Source organism: Gymnogyps californianus, chromosome 18 (assembly GCF_018139145.2).
Source record: "Gymnogyps californianus isolate 813 chromosome 18, ASM1813914v2, whole genome shotgun sequence".
Lineage (NCBI taxonomy): Eukaryota > Metazoa > Chordata > Aves > Accipitriformes > Cathartidae > Gymnogyps > Gymnogyps californianus.
The window spans coordinates 1,526,814-1,547,570 of record NC_059488.1 but is presented as its reverse complement, the minus strand read 5'-3'; the positions used below and the strand labels follow the sequence as shown (position 1 = coordinate 1,547,570).

Genomic DNA, 20,757 nt, shown 5'->3' with positions numbered 1-20,757 from the left:
GCTCCGCTCAACTGGAGCAAGGGGAAGGAGGCCGAGCGTTCCCTGCCCCATGCCCTGGCACCCTGCAGCGCTGCCCCTTGGCTCCTCGCAGCTCATCTCCTCCTCCCTTAGCCCCCCATGACGTGCAGCTAGCCACGTAAATAAAACGCTCAAGGCTCGCTCGGGAGCAAGGACTTGGCCTGGATGCATCCGTGATTTGGCTTTTCTTCTAGACAGCTCCAGTGCTTTCCCGCCACCCACAAACTGAAACTAATACGTCCCCCTGCCCCGCTGATCACACATCGCTGCTCTACAGGCGCAAGGTCTCCTGGTGCTTGTGGTCAGGGGGAAGCTGGCGGGGAATTGCATCCCCTCGCAGGGATGCAGTCTCTGCCGGAAAGGTTACTACGGTCAAAACGCTGCCACCTCCTCCAGCACCAGGTCCGCGTGGTTGCTCATCTGGAGTACGTGAATTCCCGAGTTAGAACTGGCACAGAGCAGCGTGGAGCTGTCACAGACGGCCAGCGAGGCCAGCGGTCCCGATCCCTCGAGGCACAAGGTGGCCAGGCAGGCTGGGGAGGGAAGAGAGAAGTCACTCAGGACACTTGGGTTGCTGAGATGAGACGTGACCGCAGCAACCTCCCACCTCCTGGCTCTGCCCACCGGCCTCCGTCTGCTCGCCTGAGGCGGGTGAGCTGCACCCCTCGCTGTCCCAGATCCCCACATCCAAAGGCATCGGGACGCGCCCTCTGGAAGAGAGACCCTCCACCCCTGTAAGCCCCACGGGGGATCTGTGCGTTGCCCAGTCCGGCAGTGGCCAGTGAACAGGGATCCAGGCTGAGGTCAGGCTCTGCCCCTTCCCTGGAGAGGAAGCAGGGATGGATGGACAGACAGACCCCACTGGGCAGAGCTGCAGGGCCTGCGTGGAGGCATTCCCAATAGGCCTTTTTCTCCCAAATTGCTTACGGTCCAGAAAAAATTTTCCTAAGGGCTGTGCCACACTCAGCAGGCGGTCTTGATAAGCCCCCGAAAGGGAAAGAGAAATAACATTTACAATATCCAGTGCCACATCAGCCCTTCTGTTTGTGTCTATTATTAAAAAACCCCTGAGGCAGTATTTGTGCCGAGACACCGACCCCACGCCGAGCTGCTAACAGACCTGCATTTGGCACGGACGTACAGGCAACTGCCTCTCGTGGCGACTTTTACACCCGCCCAAGAGCAGCCGAATTTCGGCTGACCGCTGTGGAGCTCACCCAGCTGTGAAGGCAACAGGATCAAACCAAAGCTGCTGCCAACCCCGCGGCCGTCTCGGCGTGCACAGGCACCAGGGTGCAAGAAGAGGTAAGTGAAACAGAAGGTGAGGGCTTTTCTGTGAGAAATCATCAGGTTTCTATTTTCATCCTATGTTAAATAAGTGCATGTGGAGAGGTGCTTAGCCCCAGGGAGTGTCTAATGCTGACGACTTGTACTGCATTCGGTGCCCGTCTGTGAACCTGAACCGCTTCCCCAGAGGTCTCTGCCTTCTGCACAAGGCGTTACTAACAAGCCTGCTGCTATGGCAGGGTTTGGCAGGGAAACAGCCTTTGTATCCAGCTCAGGTGAGGACTCAGCCCTCACCAAGTCCTCCACCTAGCCGGGTTAACCCCGAAATGCCTGCAGTTCCCCTTCACGAGGATGATCAAAGCGAGGGTAGCTGCTGACCAGCCTCACAGCACAACTTCTGTTCTTTAGAACCTTCCACTTGTATCTGCAGACACCCCTGGAGTTCCTCTGTTCTTTTTGATTTCTATCATTTGTCCTTTCATTGCTGAACTTGGACGTATCTTTAAAAGCCATCTTGTCATTACTTCCTTTTAGTTGAGGAAGGACACCCGTCACCTCCAACGTTACACACCCAAACCCCCTCCTTCGCTGGAGGGCAAGCAGAAGCCCCTGGGCTTTGCTCTGGGGCATATCTCCACCCTGCCCTGCAGCTGAATTAGAGTAAAACCCAGAGATTTCAGGATTCATCATGCCCATTACCACCGGGAGACAGAAATTAAGGAAGCAATTTTGTTATCCCAGGGTAAGGCACACTGAGTGGGCAGGACCCTCCCCTACCTGCAGTGTCTCGGTCCCAGACCTTCACTGTGCTGTCGTACGAGGACGTGGCAATGCTGGGGGCAAGAGCTGGGCCCCGTGGGAGGAAAACACATGAGGTCGTGGTCTGGAAATGCCCTTTGTACTCACGCACTCGGTTCCTCGTCTGCCGTAGGTCCCACAGCTGCAAGGCAACAGGCAGCGTTTAGAGCTCAGGCTCTGTTACTGTCACTTGCCAACATGGAGCTGGTTTACAAAGAAAGGAAGATGGCTTTGGATAAAGAGCTCCTCGCCAGCCCTCAGAGTACAATGTCTACTGCCTTTGTCCCCTGCTCATGCTCACAGTCCTGGAGAACTTCAAACCCCGAAGGATTTTCACCATCGGTGACTATTTGAGCATGTGCCCGCACCCAATAGAGCTGATGGGCTAAGACTGTGCGGGCAGATAAGCACGTCTCCAGCCCGCTCCCGTCCTCAGCCCTGCTCTCCCTGGGATGGGATGCTCTCATGCTCTTGATGCTCACACACAGGGCTGAGAACCTGCAGGGCTGAATCCCTGGCGTGGAAACACCTCGAGCAAGGGGTCCCTTACAGGCTTTCTGCAAGAACCTCGTGCTCCTCGATGCCATTACTGAAACAAAATCCCAGTGCTTTAATCAGGAAGAACATCTGCTCAGATATTGTCTGAGCAGAAAACTTACCAAAGGGACAGGCAGGAAGACAGTAAGCTGGTGACACCAGGATAAGGCCAATGCAGTGGGAGCAAGCAGATCCTTGGAGCACTGATCTGCTGCCCTCCACTGTATGCTGTGGACATTGGAGAAAAAAAAACAGAAAAAGCAGGACCTGCTGCCCAGCAAACTCACGGTCGCCTCGCCGCCCTCCCCAGCGGAGCCGCTGCTGCTGCTGAGGCAGTACCGCCCGTCCTGGCTCACGTCGCAACACGTCTGAATGTGCTGCTTGGCTGGAAACGTGTGTGCCACCTGCAGCTCCCGGCTGTCCCAGATCCTGGAAGGAACAGGAGTGGGGAAGGGGGACTCTGATGCCTCATTGCTTCCCTCCGTGCCCTCCCGCACACCCTCGCTGCGCCCTCACGCGTTGCCCTTGCTGTCATGGGGCAGTCCCCCTCCTTCCTCCCAGCAAGCCGAACTCCCAAAGCTCTCGCTGCATCCTTGCATTTAGCTGTTCTGGATCAATCTCTAGCCAGAGCAGCTGTGCTGAGCTTCCTTTTTTATAAATTCTCCTTTTTACCTGCAGTCACCTCCCAGCGCTGCTTACAGCCACGGGGGTCCCCATACCGTCCTCCCCTGGCAAGAGACCGTGCTCCAAGACCCAGCTGAACTGGAAGGTGGCTTCTAGCCACCACAGCAGGGTACTGGAGACCAGGCGGTCATGACAAACAACCAAAGAAACAGCCCTGTGTGCACTGGCCTCTTCCAGAATCCCCATGTGCCCCAGGCTGTGACTCCCTTGAGTCCCACCGTAGAGTGAGCCCACTCTACTCTGTGGCCACACGTAGAATTTACCTGATCGTTTTATCCTCTGAGGTCTGGATGACGTAAGGCTCCCCAGGAACCCAGCACAGATGTGTGACCTGCGGAGGGGAAAGGATGAGCAGAAGCCCACTTCTGCGTGCAGCCCAGGCTGGCGTCCGCCTGTAGATACACAACCACCGAGCTCCCGTCCTCTCCCTCCTCGTGCTCGGTTGTGAGCAGGAAACGTTGGATGAAGTTTTTCCTGCTTCCCACCAATGCTACTCCCCTACCAGGTTCAATCCCAGCGTGGTTACTGGGGGTTATTTGCAGGCAGGGAGGTGCCAACAGCTCAACTGGACACAGAGCCATGGGAATAGGGGTACCACGGGCACCAGAAGATGGTACCCATACCAGTTCCACTGGTGGGCTGGTACAGAAGGGAATGCAGCCCCCACTGCACCACGTGCTTCCTAACAGCTCTGAGTTAGAGCATTAACAAAGTGCCGTATGTCTCTTGGTATCTGTGTGCTCCTGGCTTTGTTGTTACCTGGAGAACGGAGTAACCAGCCCCAAGCTTTGGTCTCCCCAGGTGCACAGGCAAGCTGTGCAGTGCCTCAAGGGCTTCTTGGAGCACCAAGCTCAGAGCAAATTCACTCCACACGGCTTCATGTGTGAAATAACCGAGTAGGCAGTGAGGTGCCACGACAGGATGCAAGGAACCAGCGGCTCCTACCAGATTCCTGGAGATAGCGGCTCTGCCCAGGCACTCTCCGGTCTCTGTGTCCCACTTGCACACGGTGTTGTCTCGTGAACCCGTGCACAGCTGGGAGGCATCTGCAACCACAAGTTAACATTAAAAAAAAGTCAAGAAAAGTTGTCAAGAAATCCCTGGGGAATGGGAGCGTGTTGTCCCTCACCCGGGCTCACAGCCAGTCCAGTAACAACCAGGTCATGTCCTGGGAAGTGCTGGCTCGGCCCCGAAGTCCCGCGAAGCTCCCACATCATCACCGTCTTGTCCCGGGATGCGCTGAAGACTCTGTTTGAGTCAAGAGCAGAGGTGACCTGCCAAGGACAAGATGGGAGAAGCCGGTGAGCCTCCCCAGCCAGCCCAGCTGTGCGCGGGGAGAGCACAACACTCCTGCTGTCGTGTCAAAGCCCAAGACGTGCAGAAACATGACTGGGGAGAGCCTGACCTTCAAACTCTGTTTTGTCCATGCGGGATGTGCACATGCTGGACTGCCCGACGCTCACGCTGCGACTCCTGCTTGCTTCTGCTCTGCCGGATCCCGGCTGCAGGCAAACCCCGACGCAGCGGGGCCAGGGGAAACCGCTCAGCCTGAGTGCAATTGCTGCAGCCCGTACTGTGGCCGTGCGTGTTGTGGTGGGGAATATCGGGCAGCGAGGGTGTGCGACCCGCTAGTGGGACCCATGTCCTCTTACAAACAGGGAGCTGGATGGTGGATGGGTGTTCTCGGGTCTTGTTCTCAGAAACCATCAATTTTATGGGAAAAAAACCCTTAAAAACTGACATAAGCCCAGAGCACGGTTACTTTGAGCACTGGGATGAACGAAGCCCCCTTTGTCCCTCCAATACCCGCAGCACAGGGGACCCACTGGGGCTGTCCCCAGCCGGAGCTGCACCGGCCACGCCATGCACACGCGTATACACCCCCGCGCGTTTGCTCTCTCGAGTAGCGTGTTGGGCTTTGTGATCAGGATGCCAGAAGGAAAATTAAAGCCCTGCTGTTCCCGGGCATGGCTGACTTGTAGAATAACGACGAGTCTGGCGGAATGAGACCTGAAGAAAAGTGAGCAGCATCTCCGGATCAAAAACTTGACCTAGTAATTCATCCTGAGTTTTTGCTGCACAGTCTCTTGTAGGGGAAGATGAGCACACATCCCAGCCTCCTGGAGCCCTGCTTCGTCTGGATGCAACCACTCCGTGCTGCTTCCCTGGACAGCAAAGTATCAGTTGGGACCTTGGGGAAAACCTAACGCATTCTGATACCCCGGTCCCTCTTTCTGATGGAGCAAAGCGAGCCCTCTGTGGATGACAAACCGTCGCTCCGTCGCTCCTGGTTCCCCAGTTTCTGACAGGTAACAGTACGGGAGACCCCACCGCACTCCATCAGTTGTCGCTCACCTTGGTGACCTCCCGCTCGTGCCCGATGAACCGCCGCAGCGCAGCCCCGGATCTCCAGCTGCAGACAGCCACGCTCTGCGGAGGAGCAGGGAGAGGCAATCAGCAGCGGCAGGAGGAGAGCAGGTGAAGGAGGATTACACACGTTCTTGGTTACATTATACCGAGACCCGTGCACAGTCCAAGCTTGGAGACGGAACGGGCTCTGGTTTTGAGCTCCTATGGCATACACAACTGTCTTTACAGCCCGTCCATTGCCAGGTAACATAAGAGAAGGGCCAGTCCAGTGATTCCAAGCCTGGGTGAGAGCATTTGATGTGATCTGAGCTCTGGAGAAGGTTATAAAATTTGACTCAATGTGCTTCAGTGTGTGCCCTCACTCTAAGCTCATCTTTTCTGTCTAAATTCAGGAACTGACAAAGTTGCTACCATTCACAGAAATGTTTAAAGCTCACATTTAAACCTTATTTTCCTAACCTGTCAATACGTTTACCTGCCTGTGACTGTGCTTTGTGTCCCGTGGCGGGGAGTACCTCACCTTATCCCTTCCTCCTGACACACACAGGTCTGGTTTGAGAGCAGCCACAGAAGTGACGGCATCGGTGTGTACGGGGCCATGCTGCCGAACGGCTCGAACAGGTCCCGTCTCTTCCACGGAGCCATCGGCCCTGCAGCAGGCAGAGAGACAGCGGCGGGAGCTGCAGGGAGCTTTAAGGCAAAGTCAGGGTGCCGTTCCCCAATGAGACCGAGGTCTGGGAGGTGGCACCAGTGGCTGGGCTGGAGAGTGACAACATCTGCCTTTAGAAAGCCAAGAGAAGCTGTGAATGGACAAATGCATCTCTTGGACTAGGTTAGACGGAGTAGACCTATTCCACCTCTAGAGCTGCTAAATATTTAGATGTTTACTCCATGCTGGTGCAAAGAAGAAAAGAAATTTTGATCTTACCAGCCTCCACTTCCACTAACACCTTTCAGGCTCTGCCGCTCTCCTTTGCTCTGACGCCAGCCTTGCCAAGCACACTGAGTCCCCCCCGCTGCCACCCTGCGCTCTCAGCTGATCTCCAGGCAAGAGATCGCCCACCTTGCCACCAGATACCGAATTATTTCATCTTGCCAATGAAAGCTGATGACAGTCTCTGAAGAGACCATGAAGCAGTTTGGATACTTGGGCCAAACAGCCACCCCTGGAGCTGTTAGCCTTCAGAGCTCTGCCTTAGCCATCACAGAGCACGACCACCGGCCACATTTACATGCTCGGCTACATTTTGGATTTCAGTCCCCCAAAAAAGCTGAGCAGACTTTAGAAGCGAGGGTGAAAAGTGAAAATCTGATTCATAGATTCAATAACGAAACTAAAAGCACGTGCTTGCTATATTCTCTGTTCATTTGCTGTTCTCTATTCACCCTCATAACTGGTTTCTTAACTTAAGACATCATCGTCTGGGGTTGTTTTACCTATATTTGGAGGTGTGGAAGCTGATTTTACTCTGCAGTTTCCCCATAGCCCTGCTGATGAGCACGGCTCCCACTACGGCCAGCAGCGGTGAGCATCACATCAGCGTCTCAGGCACCTGCTGCTGGGACATGGCCTGCGGGCAAGGAGACACAGCATTACTGGGAATCCAGAGAGGTTTCTGCTTGTTACATATACGGGATAAGGTGCTGATAACACGTTATCTACATCTTAACTTCATTTAGAATAAGAGGAAAAACCTCAGAGGAGGGGACAGCTGGAGCTCCCTAGTCAAACCTTTTGCTTAGAGCAGAGCCAGCTTCAGAGGTGAGGTTACTGGGACCTTACAGCTGAGCTTTAAAAATATCCAGCTTGGTGAGGCCACGATAGAGATGGAGCTGCTTCCTACAATTCTTCTAGCGCCTTACGCCTCCTCTTACTCCAGTACCTCCTCTTGAGCTCCCTGTTTCCTGGAGATCCCAATCTCTAGCCTGGTGAATGCAAACACCTTCAGACTGAAGTTCATACAGCCGGCTGGTGGGACTGTATCTTTAGACCAAGATAACTGCATTCACAGGCAGCCCGAACTTAACTGGACCAGCCTGACTTAATGTAAAGCTTGAAGTGGTCTTTCCATAGGCTGAGGAACACTTGAGAACAGCATGTTCTACGTCCAAACTCCAACCCCACGTCCAGACTAGACAAGACCATCTCGATAACCCAGATGCATTCAGCAAAAAAATACTTGCTGTCCAGGCTGAGACCAGCCTGCCCCGTCCCAGGGCATCCCTCACAAGCGGCATCACGACAGCCAGTCCCTGCACGAGCGTCCGTCCGGGCGGAGGAGCCTTTGGCGGAGCCGGGCTCGGGCCGAGGGAGCATCTCTCCCTCTTATCCTCACGGGTCACAGACCGAGCAGAAACCAGTTTCAATGACAGTGAATTGCCATGTACAGTAATTGGCTGCTTCTTAGCTCAAGACACGCTAATTGGATTTAGCCTGTACTAGGTGTACGTTAGCATTCTCGTCTTCTGGGTCAGCAGTATTTTGCTAATAACAATCAGAAAAAAACCCTCACCTGCTTGTTCCAGCAAAGAAAAAAACCTGCTTCAAGGCTCTGCCCACAAAAACTTGAAAACCAAATACTGGAAGCACTAAGCAGGAGGGGGTGGGTTTCTACAAAACATTCCCTTTCTAATTTTACCCTGACAGCCTTTGTGATTAGCAATTAGTAATACCCGTTAATCTCGGCCTGTTCTATCCATGAGTTGGCATGTTTGAAAGATGTGAAGAATGATAAATCTTGCAGTTGAGGGGCAGTGATAATTTGGCAATTTACTTCTTTCAATCAGACCAAGTGTCCAAATTGTTTCAGTACGTTAGGAACAAACGTGATTTTTCTTTGACAACTCTGGAAGTTGTTTCTCCTGCAAAACAAATTCTAGGAAAAAGCTAAGACATAAATTCTGATTTTTTAATTACGATGATTACTCTGTTTCCCAGCAAGCAGTTAGTTTCCCCACTCATGTGGTTAATGTACACGTGCAATCGTCCTTACCTGCACATCAGCTCAAACCGAGCTGGATCAAGGCAGAGAGCTGCCAGCAACCGCGGGAGGCTGCAATGAAAGCGGGAGGCCTATCCTGTGTCTAACTGCGTTCTCCTGCCTCTTGCCCACTGCAAAAAAGGGTAGATTTTTCTGAATCCTGAACGAGAACAGTAGCTGCTCGAGCAGGATGTTCACCTGAGGTTTTACTATCTGGCAGGCTTCCCTGCACGTGTTTATCATGAACCCGGTCCATCACAAAGCTCTCTGGTAACACAGGGATCCTGCAGCCACTGATCCATACAAAGCTACACCTCCAGAAGACTGAATTTCATGCTGGAGGATCTCCTGTCCTCCCTTCCCCCCAAATGCATTGCTTAACAGAAATGAAAACATTTTTTTACTAAATTGTTTTTAAAAAAATAACCCACGCTGCTGCCTAAGCCTGTTCAGGCATTGCAGTGAAATCCGTACCATGGATAAGGAAACTACAATATCCACAGCCGCAGGCACAGAAGTCATAGCAGAGCTTTCTCCCCATTTTCATGGGGTGTTAAACATCCCCTAGAAGAGGGGTGCTTACCCATCTTTGAGGAGGACACAGGGCCAGCCTCGAGTCCCTATAGCCAGGGGTGACCCCACGGCAATGATGCAGGTCCCTATAGCTGGGGGCAGCCCCGTGGGTGGTAAATGGGTGCACCTCGGCTCCCTGGAGATGGGGGGAGCCCCACAAGTAGGATGTGGGGCAGCCTGGCGGGTGCAATACGGGTGCAGTCCAGGTCGCTATAGCCGGGGCAGCCCCTGGGAAGGGTATGGGGACAACGCAGGTCCCTATAGCTGAGGCAACCCCATAGGAAGCCTCTGGGGCAGCTCGGAGGAAGGCTATGGGGACAATATGGGTCCCTATAGCTGGGCCAGCCCACGGCAAGGCTATGGGGCAGCCAGCCCAGCCCAGCCCGGCCGCGGGAACCCTCCGTGCGGGGCCGCCCCCGCCGCGCACTTACCGGGGGCCGGGCCGAGCCCCGCTGTCCCGTCCCGTCCCGTCCCGTCCGCGCCGCCCGGCTCCTCGGCGGCGGCCGGGGCGGAGCGGATCGGTGTGGGCGGCCCGGGCGGGGCCGCCGCCGCCGCCGCCGCCCCCGCGGCAGGTGCCGGGGCGCAGCATGGCCCAGCGGGGCGGGGGGCCGCGGCCGCGGGCGCCGGCGGAGCGGGCGGCGGAGCTACGGGTGAGCGACGGCGGCGAGCGGGGAGCGGGACCCTGCCCCTTCCCCGCGGGCGCCTCAGCCTCGGGCCGGGGCCCTTCCCCGGTGCCCGCCGAGGGGAGCCCGGGCCGTGTGCGGCTGCTGCGGCGGGGAAGGTGGGGGGGAATCTGGGAGGGGGAGATGGGCCGCGCGTGGGTCTGGGGTCGTCTGGGGAGTTCCGGTGGGGAGTGGGGGTCCCTGGCGGGGTGTGGGGCTGTGTGAGTGGTGGCCGTGGGGAGGTGGGTGCTCTGTGGGGCCCCTGGTGGGGTGTGGAGCCGCGCAAGGGATCCTCCGTGGGGATGGGGGCTGTCTGTGGGGCTCCTGGCAGGCTGTGGGGCTGTGTGGGGTCCCTGGTGGGGTGTAGGGCCGTGAGAGGGGTCTCCCGTGGGGAAGGGGGCTCTCTATGGGGTGCCTAGGAGGGTGTGGGGGCCCTGGTAGGGTGTGGGGCCGGGTGAGGGGTCCCCCGTGGGGAGGGGGAGGCTCTCTGTGGGGAACCTGGCAGGGTGTGGGGCCGCGTGGGACCCCTGGTGGGGTGTGGGGCCACATGAGGGGCCACCCGTGGGAACTGGGGCTGTCTGTGGGGCTCCTGGCAGGCTGTGGGGCTGTGTGGGAGCCCTGTTGGGGTGTGGGGCCATGTGAGGGGTCCCCCGTGGGGAAGGGGGCTCTCTATGGGGTGGTGCACGAGGACCCCGGGAGGTGTGGGGCCGGGTGGGGGCCTGCTGGTGGCTGGCTGGGGGGGCTGAGCGGGGGGCTCGGGGCCGCCATCGCCCCGTCGAGGCCTGCGTGCTGCCTGCCGCTCTGCGTTCCAGAACCAGATCGTGGACCGGTGCGAGCGGCTCCAGCTGCAGAGCGCTGCCATCACCCGGCACGTGGACGAGGTGCTGCCTGCCAAGGACCAGGGCGTCCTGGTAAGTCCCTGCCCCTTCTCCCAGCGCAGCGTGGAGCGGAGCTGGCCCCGCGTGCTCCCGTGCTCGCCGTTCCCGGCGGAGATGCTGAGCTCTCAGGGCGGGGGGCTTGTCGGTGTGCAGGCGTTGTCCCCCTCCTACCCCACAGCTTGTGCAAGTGGAGTGCCAGGGTGCGCCTGCGATTCCTGCTTCATCTGCCTTAAAAATGTACACAGACAATAAATTTCTTGGTGTACAGCCATCAAACATCCCACTAGGACCAGTGTCTTACCGATTCCTGGTTTTATTTGTGGCTTGCTGTCGCTGAGGACAAAAGACAGTTCTCGTGGTGGCTCTGTTTCTCGCTAATAGCGAACCCTGGAAGATCTGCTGAGGGATGGGACTCTGGTCCCTCGCAGGTTGTCACTGAAGTACCAGGGTTAGGCCAGGAGGCAGGAGGCAGGTTTGGGGCTGGTGGTCCCGTTTACCACTGCTCGCACCGTGATGATTACCGTGGCTTGGGCTCAGTAACAGGGTAATCTTAACAGCCGAGCCCACAGAAAGCTGGCAGAAGCGGTTGGTGCTCTTGTTGGGGTTGAAGCAAGGCTGACATTTCTCCTCTCTCCTTCCTCTGGCAGAACGCAGCCAACGCGGCGCGGGAGCTGGTAATCCAGAGGCTGATGTTCGTGGGGAACGCGTGTGAAAATGAAGAACAGCGGTTGCTGGAGAAGGTGCATGCGGAGGAAGAGCGGGCACACCAGAGCATCCTGACCCAGCGGGTGCATTGGACTGAGGCTTTGCAGAAGCTGGCTGCCCTCCGAACCTACCTGGTGGACATGATCACCAACCTGGATGACCAGGGCTTGGTGGTGAGTACTGCTCCTTGTACCAAGGGACAGGTCAGTCAGCCCAGAAGTGACCTAGACTTTTTATCATGGATATTATGGGGCTTAAATACGGTGGTCAGCAGCTTGCTGCACTGACAGCAAGGAGGCAGAGTTGGACAGGACCTACGTTTGCAGGTCTAGCTTGAGGAACCTCCTTCACCTGGTCCTGACAAGCCCCCGTGGTTTCTTGGTGGTTCCTAGAGCATCTGCTCTGCCCGATTCTGCTTTTGCTTGCAGTGAGGTTCAGAACCGCCCAGGCTCAGGTCTCCAAGCTCTTGGCTTGAAGCTGCCAGCTCAGGACAGCTATGGATTGGGAGCTTCTCTTACAGCAGTTAATTGGGCCACCAGTTTTCTAGTGTTCGGTCTCGGTTTAATCAAAATGGGACCCTTGGGAGGATCTGCAGCTCTTCTTGAAAGTCTGCCCGGTTGTCTGGCATACCTGTGTTTGGGATATTTACCGTGCAAAGCAGCCCATGCTTCCCTTCGCTCAGTTCCTTTTCTGGCTATTAAATTGTCTCGGTTTACCCAAGCGATCCCTCTCATCATAGATGCGAGCGGGCAGGCATTGCACCTCCTCTTCCTTGCTCTTAGCCTCTGCTTGCCACGTGTAACTTAGTGAAGTGGGGGGCAGCAGCTCTGCTTGGAAAACGGAACCGATCCCACGGACGGAAGGTAGATGGCTGTTCCTTCGCTGGGAAACGCGGCTTCTGCCCTCCCCCAGCATCTTAGCTGGCTCTTAGCTCTCTGTAGAGAGCTGAGGTTGGAAAGCCAGATCCATCAGATGCCTGCAGCAGAAAACAGCGAGACCCTCAATTTCTCCTTTTGCCACATAGCGGAGGGGAAATAGGGATCATACGTTTTCCACCTTGGATCGCTGGTGTTGGTGTTTGTGTCTGTCAGGATTTGGTACGTATCATGTCACAGGAAAGTGACAGGCACCTGGAGCACCCTACAGCTCATACTGGAGCAGGGATCAAATCTTTTCCTACCACTTTGCTAATTGGGCTGTACCTTGAGAACGCACCATTGCCAGCGGGTACAGAAACAAGTGGGACTGATCACGAGGTTATCTGACTCTTGGCTTAGGTCCTCTGCAGCTTCACCCCTTATTGAAAGCTTTGGGGGTTGTTTGCTGCAAGCACAGGATGTTCTTGCAGCGTGCCATAACGGGAGGGGGAGGAGGGGGGACCTCAGGGCTGGCGTTTGCACTCTGGGCAAGGCCGGGTGCAGCGGTAAGAGCTCCCAGATGCAGACGGGCTGGTGTCTACCAGAGGCTATGGAGTCAGAGCTGGTTCTTTGTGGGTCCAAGACTTTCCACCCACCTCAAGCTCTCCCATGTTTCCCTTGTGCCAGACGATCCGGCTGTACTTGCAGTCTTCTGCTCTCACACCGCTTGCACACGTGGCAGAGTGGTGGCAGGCTCTGTCTGGATGCTCCCATGCCCTCCTCAAGCTATTTGTCACCCAGCCACCCAGTCCCACTGGCGCAGCAGACATCACCCTTAGCAAGATGTAGAAGATGTATTGCCCTCAGCCATTCCCACTCATTTTCTGAGTCAGGGAGTGGAAAATGCTGCAGCTGAAGAAAATGGACGTTGGACACCCCCTCTGCTCCCCAGGGCCAGCGTTGGGGTCAGGAGCGGTTTCTCTGGGTCAGGAAGGAGAACAGTGCTCCCTGGGTGCCAGGTTTGCTGTGCTCCCGCCTGTGTTTGGGATTTTATCTGTGGGGATTTCAGCTGTGATGACTCTTTCTCTCCTTGTCCGCAGCATGCAGAACAAGACATCTTCGAGAGGTTAGTACCTGGCTGCTCCTGGTCCTTTCCCTGACGCCTGCTCCAAGCTTGCCTGCACCCTGCATGGCTCCCGCTGTGAGCAGCATGCCATTGCTCAGGCCGCAGATGACACCCCCTCTTTCCTCCCTCGCGCTGCTTTTGTTGAGGACAAGGACAGAGCACGGAGATGCCAGCGTGGCCTCTTGTCTCTGCTCATGTGCTGCGCTGCAGCTCAAGACGGAGAAGTCTTGGCACCTAGAAGTGCTCCATGTGCAATGTCTCCCCGGAGGCATTGCCAGATGCGCTGGCCCTTGCTTACGGGAGACCTTCTCCAGCTCCTTAGTAAACTCCACAGGGCTCCCTGGGAGACGGAGCAAGCCTGTCCCTGGCCTGTTGGCCGGAGGTAGGATTGCCGTGGATTGGAAAGCTGGCGTGCTCCACGCCTGGGGGGCCGCTGGCACAGCGTCGCCCAGAGGGGCCGCGCGCCCGAGCTCCGCACTCCCGCTGCCTCCTTCCCCGACAGAGAGGTTGCACGGAGGGGAGAACCAAGTGCAGGTGTCAGCGTTTCTGACAGTCATCATCAGTAACGTGGGGCTGCCCTTCCTTGAGAAGGCAGCTTGGTGGCTGCATTTTTACAGGCATTTATTTCCGTGGCTGCTGCAAGGGTGCTAGCTAGCACTGGTTGGACTCTGCTACCCAGAGGACTTTCAGGAGTATTTTTGCCTGGAGCCTGCCTGTAGAGAGTAAGAAATCGGCCACAGCACATCACCAGCAGCCAGTGCCAGAGCCTTTACTCACAGCCATGAGTTCACGTGTGTACTGCAGGCCACAGGAACCCAGCAAATCCTCAATCTCCTTGCTATGCTGTGTGAAACCCGGAGTCCCGGCTTGCTCTCCTGTTGTCTCCCCCTTTGCTCTGACAGCGAGCCTTTGTTGATAAAGAGGGAAATCTGATTCTCTCACTGCAGCCTGTTCATTGGGCTCCTCTCGTACCTTGATGGCTGCTCTCAGACACGTTTAATCTGTGTCTGCTGAGTGAGGAGGCTGTTGACTCAGGCTGCTGGGATTGCATTTTGAAAGACTGAGGTCCTTTCAGAAGGGACTGTAATCAAAGCCAACCAAAAGTATCACTTGGGAGGAGAGTTTGTCCAGAACCCCCCGGTGCAGTTTCTCTGCAGCAAGTGCTCCTCTTGCAACTGCTCCAGCTCATATTTCCGTCATACTTCCTAGTGATCTTAAACACATCCCAGCATTGGTCAATAAATCATTGTATTTTGAAATAACTCTTGTGTTCCTTTGCTAGGACAGAGGTGGCAGAGGGAATCTTAGAGCCACAGGAGTCCCCAAAGTTAAACTTTAATCAGACCTGTGTTCAGAGTCCACTGCTGCATCGACTATGGGCCTCTGCTGTTCTCTGCTGCATCGCAGGTCAGTGTCTCGCTCAGGTCTCACTCCCTCTGAGAATTCCTGCATGCTCAATTCATGTTGTGCCCAAAGAAACATCCTGATGCTGTGTTAAAACATCCTGATGCCGTGTCCTGCCCAGGACATGGGGCATCCTGCCCTCCTCTGCTGTCGCAGCCCCTGCTAGCTGCTTGGAGCCCCCCAGCCAGGGGGGAGCAGCAGCTGCAGAGGGTTTGGGGGGGACGACAGGGGCTCAAAGCAGCTGGTTGTGGCTAAGAGGAGAACAGGGGTTTGAAAAGACTGTGTCTTCTGTCGGCTCTGTTGATTAACCTCACTTGGTTTCTTTTGCTGTTTCCTGGGTCACTTGGTGACAGCAGTGAAGCTGATGCTGCCGTAGGAATCTCTGTCACAGAAATTCCTCTTTACTGCATTTAGCAGTGGCCTGCCGGTGATTTTAAAAGAGGGTGAACTCACCTGCGTGGCGTCTGTGAGACGCTCTGATGTGCTGGAATGAGAAGTGAGTAGATGCAGTAGCTTTCTGATCGTAAGCTGAGATTGTGGCTGTGCACAAGCTGGCGGTTTGTTAGAGACGTTTGTGATCTGATTCAGCTCTTGCTGTACAGCTGAGGTTGCATCGGAGGCGTTTGTCAGGCCGGTGACGTGCTCTGGGTACGGTTTTACCAGGTCTGTTGAGCAGGGAGAGATGTTCTTCTTCCGGCCGTGATCTGCTTGAATTGCTGATTGTGAAATGTTTGCTTTTACTCTTGCTTCCAGGCCATCGTTAGAGCGTTTCAAATGTATTTTTTCTTCCGCAGAGGTGGCAATATCCTTCACAATTTGAAAACATTTGTCCCGTGTGCCACCTCGTGAACAATCCCTGGGGTCATCTTCCCAAAGCTTTTGCATTAACCTTTGATTTTTGCTCATCTCGCTCTTGATGCTGATGAGCGGTTCACAGTTTTTCCCTGTTTCCAGGTCCCTCTCCAAGGTATGCGCTTCTGGATTTTATGGCTCTTGTGTTTTCCAGTGTTAGCTTGAGAATCTGTGCGTACTGGACAACACTGTCATTTGTTTCTTCTACTGCAAACTCTGGTGTTGCTCTCCGTTTGTGATTAATTTCCCTCTGTTTTGAGTCTTTGAGTGCTGGCAGTCATGCAGACTCCTAGAGTTGTACCTTGGCAAAGTTGAGCATGTTCTCGACAGATGTTCAGAGCTGTCAAGTCATGCAGGAAACCTTTCCCTAATTCTCTTTGTTGTGACAAGGTTTTTTTATGGATTCCTTTCCCAATAGCATTCTTGTCAAATGTAATGACTCTAAGGCATTTGATCCTAGTAGTGGGTCTGTTGGTGCTATGGTTTGGTTGGGTTTTTTTTTGTGGTGACATTTAACAGGTCGTTATTGCATGCTGAGGATGCCTGCCATATCCTTGCTTATCTCACTCGTCCATAGTCCACCCAGGACCTAGCCTTAGAGATTTAATATTAACTGCGCTGGTCCTAGCTTTCGTTGAGACACAGTAATGTTACGTTTCACTTGGTGGTCCTTCCTCCCAAAGGCAGTTGAACAGGTGGCAGTCTTGTTTATTTGCTTGAAAAGAGTCAATTCCTAGCCTTGACAGTTTGCCCTGTCGCCTCTCAAAAACTTGGAAACCAGCAGGCAAAAGAACCTCCATTTCACTCTCAAAAATAAACACGGTTCCTTTGATGTCTTCACTTGGCATCCAGGCTTCTGTATCGCTTATGTTTGGGGTTGGCAGCTTCTTCCTTAAACTGAGAGATGATGTAAATCTCCTGGCACCGTTCTGGGAGGGATTTTGGTTCACGGCCACCCGTGTTAGTCCCGCTGGGCGGCAGGTAAGTGGTGATGCTGGCTGCAGACCTGATGGAGGACCCTCTGCAGCGGTGACACAGCCTGAAGCTGTCCCAGCCGGCCAAGACGTTGGGCTGCTCCATGGTGACCTTCTGCCCCAAGGACCAGGCTGGGTCTGGATTCTACCTTGGTGCCTAAATCTAGCTACGAGGATTTTAATTTCAGACGTGTGAGTTTGGAAATGGGAACTTGGATGTTTAGAAGGAGTAAAATGTGCTGCAGCTAACACATATGTACTTGACAGAGATGTTAACCATGTTAACTTACCTACTCGGCATCCCTCGTCTCTCTAAAGTGGCAAGGCCACTCTGATGGTTACTGTACACAGAGAAAATAGATTTTGGGGTGAGATGAATTCCCTGTGGAATTGTTCATCAGAATATATGGGAATATCTGGAGGGCAGATTTAATCATGGCAGAACACTTGTCTGTGCGGGAAAATTTGCTGATCTGAATTATTCTGCTGTTACTCTGCCAGTGCCTCCCCTCCCTCGGATGCTCCCCTGTAGTCATAATTCCACGACAAAGCTCCGTGGGTGTCATCGGGGTGGCAATTCCTCATGCAGATGATCCCTGTACATGAACACCAGAATGCAGCCCCGTACCTCGGTTAGATGGCTGTTGCATAATATGAGGTTTAGTGCCCTTCTTCTGTCAGAGGAAGATAAAGTCTCATACTGCTCCGTTTTCTATGAACTCGTAGCAGTGTTTGGCTTCCTGGAAAGTCAACCTACACATAGACAGTGTGGGCAAATACAGCCGCGGAGACGTATGGAGGGCACAGCGTGGCGGGTAGGCACGCTGCAAAGTGTTTGGCTGCTGCTCAGTGAAATAAATCATCAAGCGAATGCGGTTGTCTGCTTCAGCTGGACGGGGATGCTGTCTTCAGCTCCTTTTTCTGCTCGCTGTTGCCCGCAATAGCTTCCACCTAACGTGCAAGCGTGCGTGGCAGTTCCACGTTGTGCAAACTGATAATTCAGCCTCGGTTCGTCTCCTGCCAGGGAGCACCAGGGCAGGTGCAGCCCTAGGAAACCCCTCGACCAGCGCTGCTGATGTTCAGTGCTGGTTGGAGGGATGCTGACCTGGGTCTGCGTAGGTGCTGGAGCAGGTCGGGCTCTGGGATGACCCCATTTAGGGTGCAGCGTAATGGTTTGATTCCTTAGGGGCCTGATCCCGCCACGTGCTGGGTGCTGAGCAGAAGGTGGTTGGGAAATGGCCGGAGCAGGCGTGATAGGGTAGAGCTCTTGCTGGTGGCAGGGCTGGGAGGCATGACTCACCTGCTCCAGCTGTGTTTCCGTGGCGGTTTAAGATCTAAAATGAATGAAGGGAGGGTGGGGGAAGGCAGGGCAAGGAGGGGCACCCGCAGGTAGAAACTCAGTCTCCCCTGGAGCAGGTGAGTCAGCTGGGCATCAGCCTCGTCTCTTTGCTTAGCGAATTTACAGAGCGAGGGAAACACTTGTGCAGTTATTCAGCACTCGCATGTGGTCTGCAGACCCGTTGAGGGGTCTCACGGTGGGAGTGTGCAGCCAGGGCAGGGCGAGCAGTGCTGGGTGCTGGTTTTTTGCTTGAAAAGTGCTTCAGCCTGGGGTCTGAAGTGGAGCAGACCCCCAGCGAGTGCAGGCGTCCTCCGGGCCAGCCTGGCTCTCACCCCGGGGCTGCAGCTCGCTGGGTTTGTGCTGTGGCACAAGGGCGGCTGGGCAGCCCCTTAATTCACAGCAAACCCAAATCGAGTCACGGCCGTGCTCATCTCTAATGCCTGGTGCCATCTCCCTCCCCTGCTCCGAAGGCGCTCAGGGTGGGCTGATTAATGACTTGGGCTTTATAGGAGGAAAGGGAATTCCCCTGCCAGCCCTCTCGGTTCCTCCTCGTTCCTGTATGACCAGCTTTGCAGGTTTTCTGCAAACAGCCCTGCCGCCCTTGCGCAGGCTCTTGACTCACCCCGGCTGGGGGAGAGGTCAGGTCCTACTCACCCACAGTGGGGGTGGGAAGGGACGGGGGCTGAGGTTTGGGTCTCTCCCAAAAGCGGGATGAAGCAAACCTGCTGAGTTCTGTTTTGTGGGGATTTGGGCCAGGGTGAGAGTAAGATGAGCAGCGTCTTCTCTGACTCTGCAGGACTTCTAGTGCAAGGGTGGAGAGGTGTCTGGTGGAGTCTGGGCTTTCACGAGTCCCTGCATTGTTCTGGCCCTGGCTTGAGAGGGGAAGCTGCGGGGAGCTGCTGTGCTGGCACCCAGCCCGAGCCCCTAACACCGTGTCACCCCGGGGGAGCAGATGGGTCCGCAGGAGCGATGTGCGAGCAGAGGGCGGTTGCGATTGTGTTTTCTGATGGCCGTGACTTCTTCGGGTGGTTCAGGTGGGGGCCACCGAGTCGGTGCTCACCGCATGGCTTCTCTTGCAGGCTCACAGGAGATTCACATCGATGAGAAAACTGTCAGCCCCCACCTCAGCCTTTTGGAAGACAAGAAAACCCTGACCTTCAGCCCCAAGAAAGCAAAGGTGGACTCGGACTGCCCCGAGCGGTTTGACCACTGGCCCAATGCTTTGGCTACTGCGGCTTTCCACTCGGGAGTCTGCGCGTGGAAGATCAGTGTGGAGAAGAGCTGCGCCTACAAGCTGGGGGTTTGCTACAGCTCCCTGCCGCGGAAGGGGTCCGGCAACGAAGCCCGCCTGGGCTTCAACGCTGCCTCCTGGGTCTTCTCGCGCTACGACAAGGAGTTCAGGTTCCTGCACGCCGGGCATCCGCAGGCGGTGGAGCTGATCAAGTCTCCGGCCGAGATCGGGGTGCTGGTTGACTTTGCGGGAGGGGAGGTGCTCTTTTATGACCCCGATTCCTGCGCCATCCTCTTCTCCCACAGGGAGGCCTTCGCGGAGCCCCTCTATCCCGTCTTTGCTGTGGCACACCAGAGCATCTCGCTTGTCCAGTGAGCCAAGCATTGCGCTCGCTGCGGGGGTGAACATACAATTGTATAGACAGTGACTGTATATACGCTATACGGTACCTTTATGAGGGAAAGGAGCCCAGACAGGGCTACTGGCTTGTGTATGGTGGTGCTCAGACAAGACCTGCCTTCAGACTACATCTGTTCTTCACGTGTTTTACGGCAGCTTTCCTCTCCTCCTGGAGGTGACACCCACCCTGTGTTTGCCATGGCGGGGCAAGGGGTCAGGGTAATGTCTGGCTCTGCCGGCCGCTTTTAGGTGAATCATTTAATTCCTCTCTGACCAAGGGGCAGCTTTCCAGCCTGACGGTGGGCTTTAGAAAAGACGAGAAATGTGTTCAGAGAAATGGCAGGGAAGAGGCACGTGGCAAGGGACATCATTGGGACACAGCTGGAGACACAGTTTTGGGAGGAGCTGCCCTATGCCAGAGCAGGGACAGTGTGGGGGGCTGTCACCCGTGGGGGACCCACGCCGGGGCAGGGGCACCCCTGAGGGGCTGCGGCCCATGGAGGAGCCCACGTCAGAGCAGAGGAGTAAGAAGCAAGGAGCAGCAGAAAGAAACCTAACGTGAGCTGCTCCTCGCCAAAGGGAGTGAGGGGTTGAGCGTAACGTGGCGAAAACCCAGGGAGCTGATGCTAGGCAGGGAGGGAGGAGAGGTGTTGGAATGAAGTTGAGCCAGGGAGAAGGGCAGGAAAGGTGTTTCCCTAACTAACTGTTTAAAATTTGTCATCTTTATTTCTCAATACCCAAATCAGTAAAGTCTGTTGCTTGGCAATATATTAAGTGAAGTGAAATTGCCCAACTCCAGACTGTTTTGCCCACAGCAGGAGGCCTGCAACTGCCTCCTGGCTACTGCTGTCAGGAAAAGGGGGCTGCTGGTGAGGTGGCAAACCGGGGGTACACCGAGGCGTGCGGGGCCTGTGCGCTGGTTTCCTGGGTGCTCTGTGCGGGCATACCTTCCCTGGGACGGGACCAACCCCAGCTCTGCTGATGGGCTTGCACAGGGGGATGCTTGAGCCTCTCCCCGGTGTGACTGAGAAGGGATAAACCTCATGTCTGCCTCCATCCCTCCTGCCAGAATGAGCCTTCTG

At 55.4% G+C, this 20,757-nt stretch overlaps 2 protein-coding genes across 2 annotated transcripts; one reads left to right on the top strand and one right to left on the bottom strand.

Moving 5' to 3' along the window:
* Positions 1-274: 274 nt before the first annotated feature.
* On the bottom strand, positions 275-7,178 carry WDR31 (WD repeat domain 31). The gene is made up of 9 exons (XM_050908063.1): positions 7,132-7,178; positions 6,215-6,344; positions 5,680-5,754; positions 4,454-4,598; positions 4,270-4,370; positions 3,588-3,655; positions 2,928-3,069; positions 2,083-2,245; positions 275-551 (listed from the first exon to the last, which is right to left on the bottom strand). The coding sequence occupies exons 1-9, from the start codon at positions 7,176-7,178 to the stop codon at positions 391-393; spliced, it is 1,032 nt and encodes a 343-aa protein (XP_050764020.1). The 3' UTR covers positions 275-390.
* Positions 7,179-9,835: 2,657 nt separating this feature from the next.
* On the top strand, positions 9,836-20,116 carry BSPRY (B-box and SPRY domain containing). Its single transcript, XM_050907823.1, has 6 exons — positions 9,836-9,898; positions 10,723-10,821; positions 11,436-11,666; positions 13,451-13,476; positions 14,759-14,883; positions 19,125-20,116. The coding sequence occupies exons 1-6, from the start codon at positions 9,836-9,838 to the stop codon at positions 19,649-19,651; spliced, it is 1,071 nt and encodes a 356-aa protein (XP_050763780.1). The 3' UTR covers positions 19,652-20,116.
* Positions 20,117-20,757: the final 641 nt, after the last annotated feature.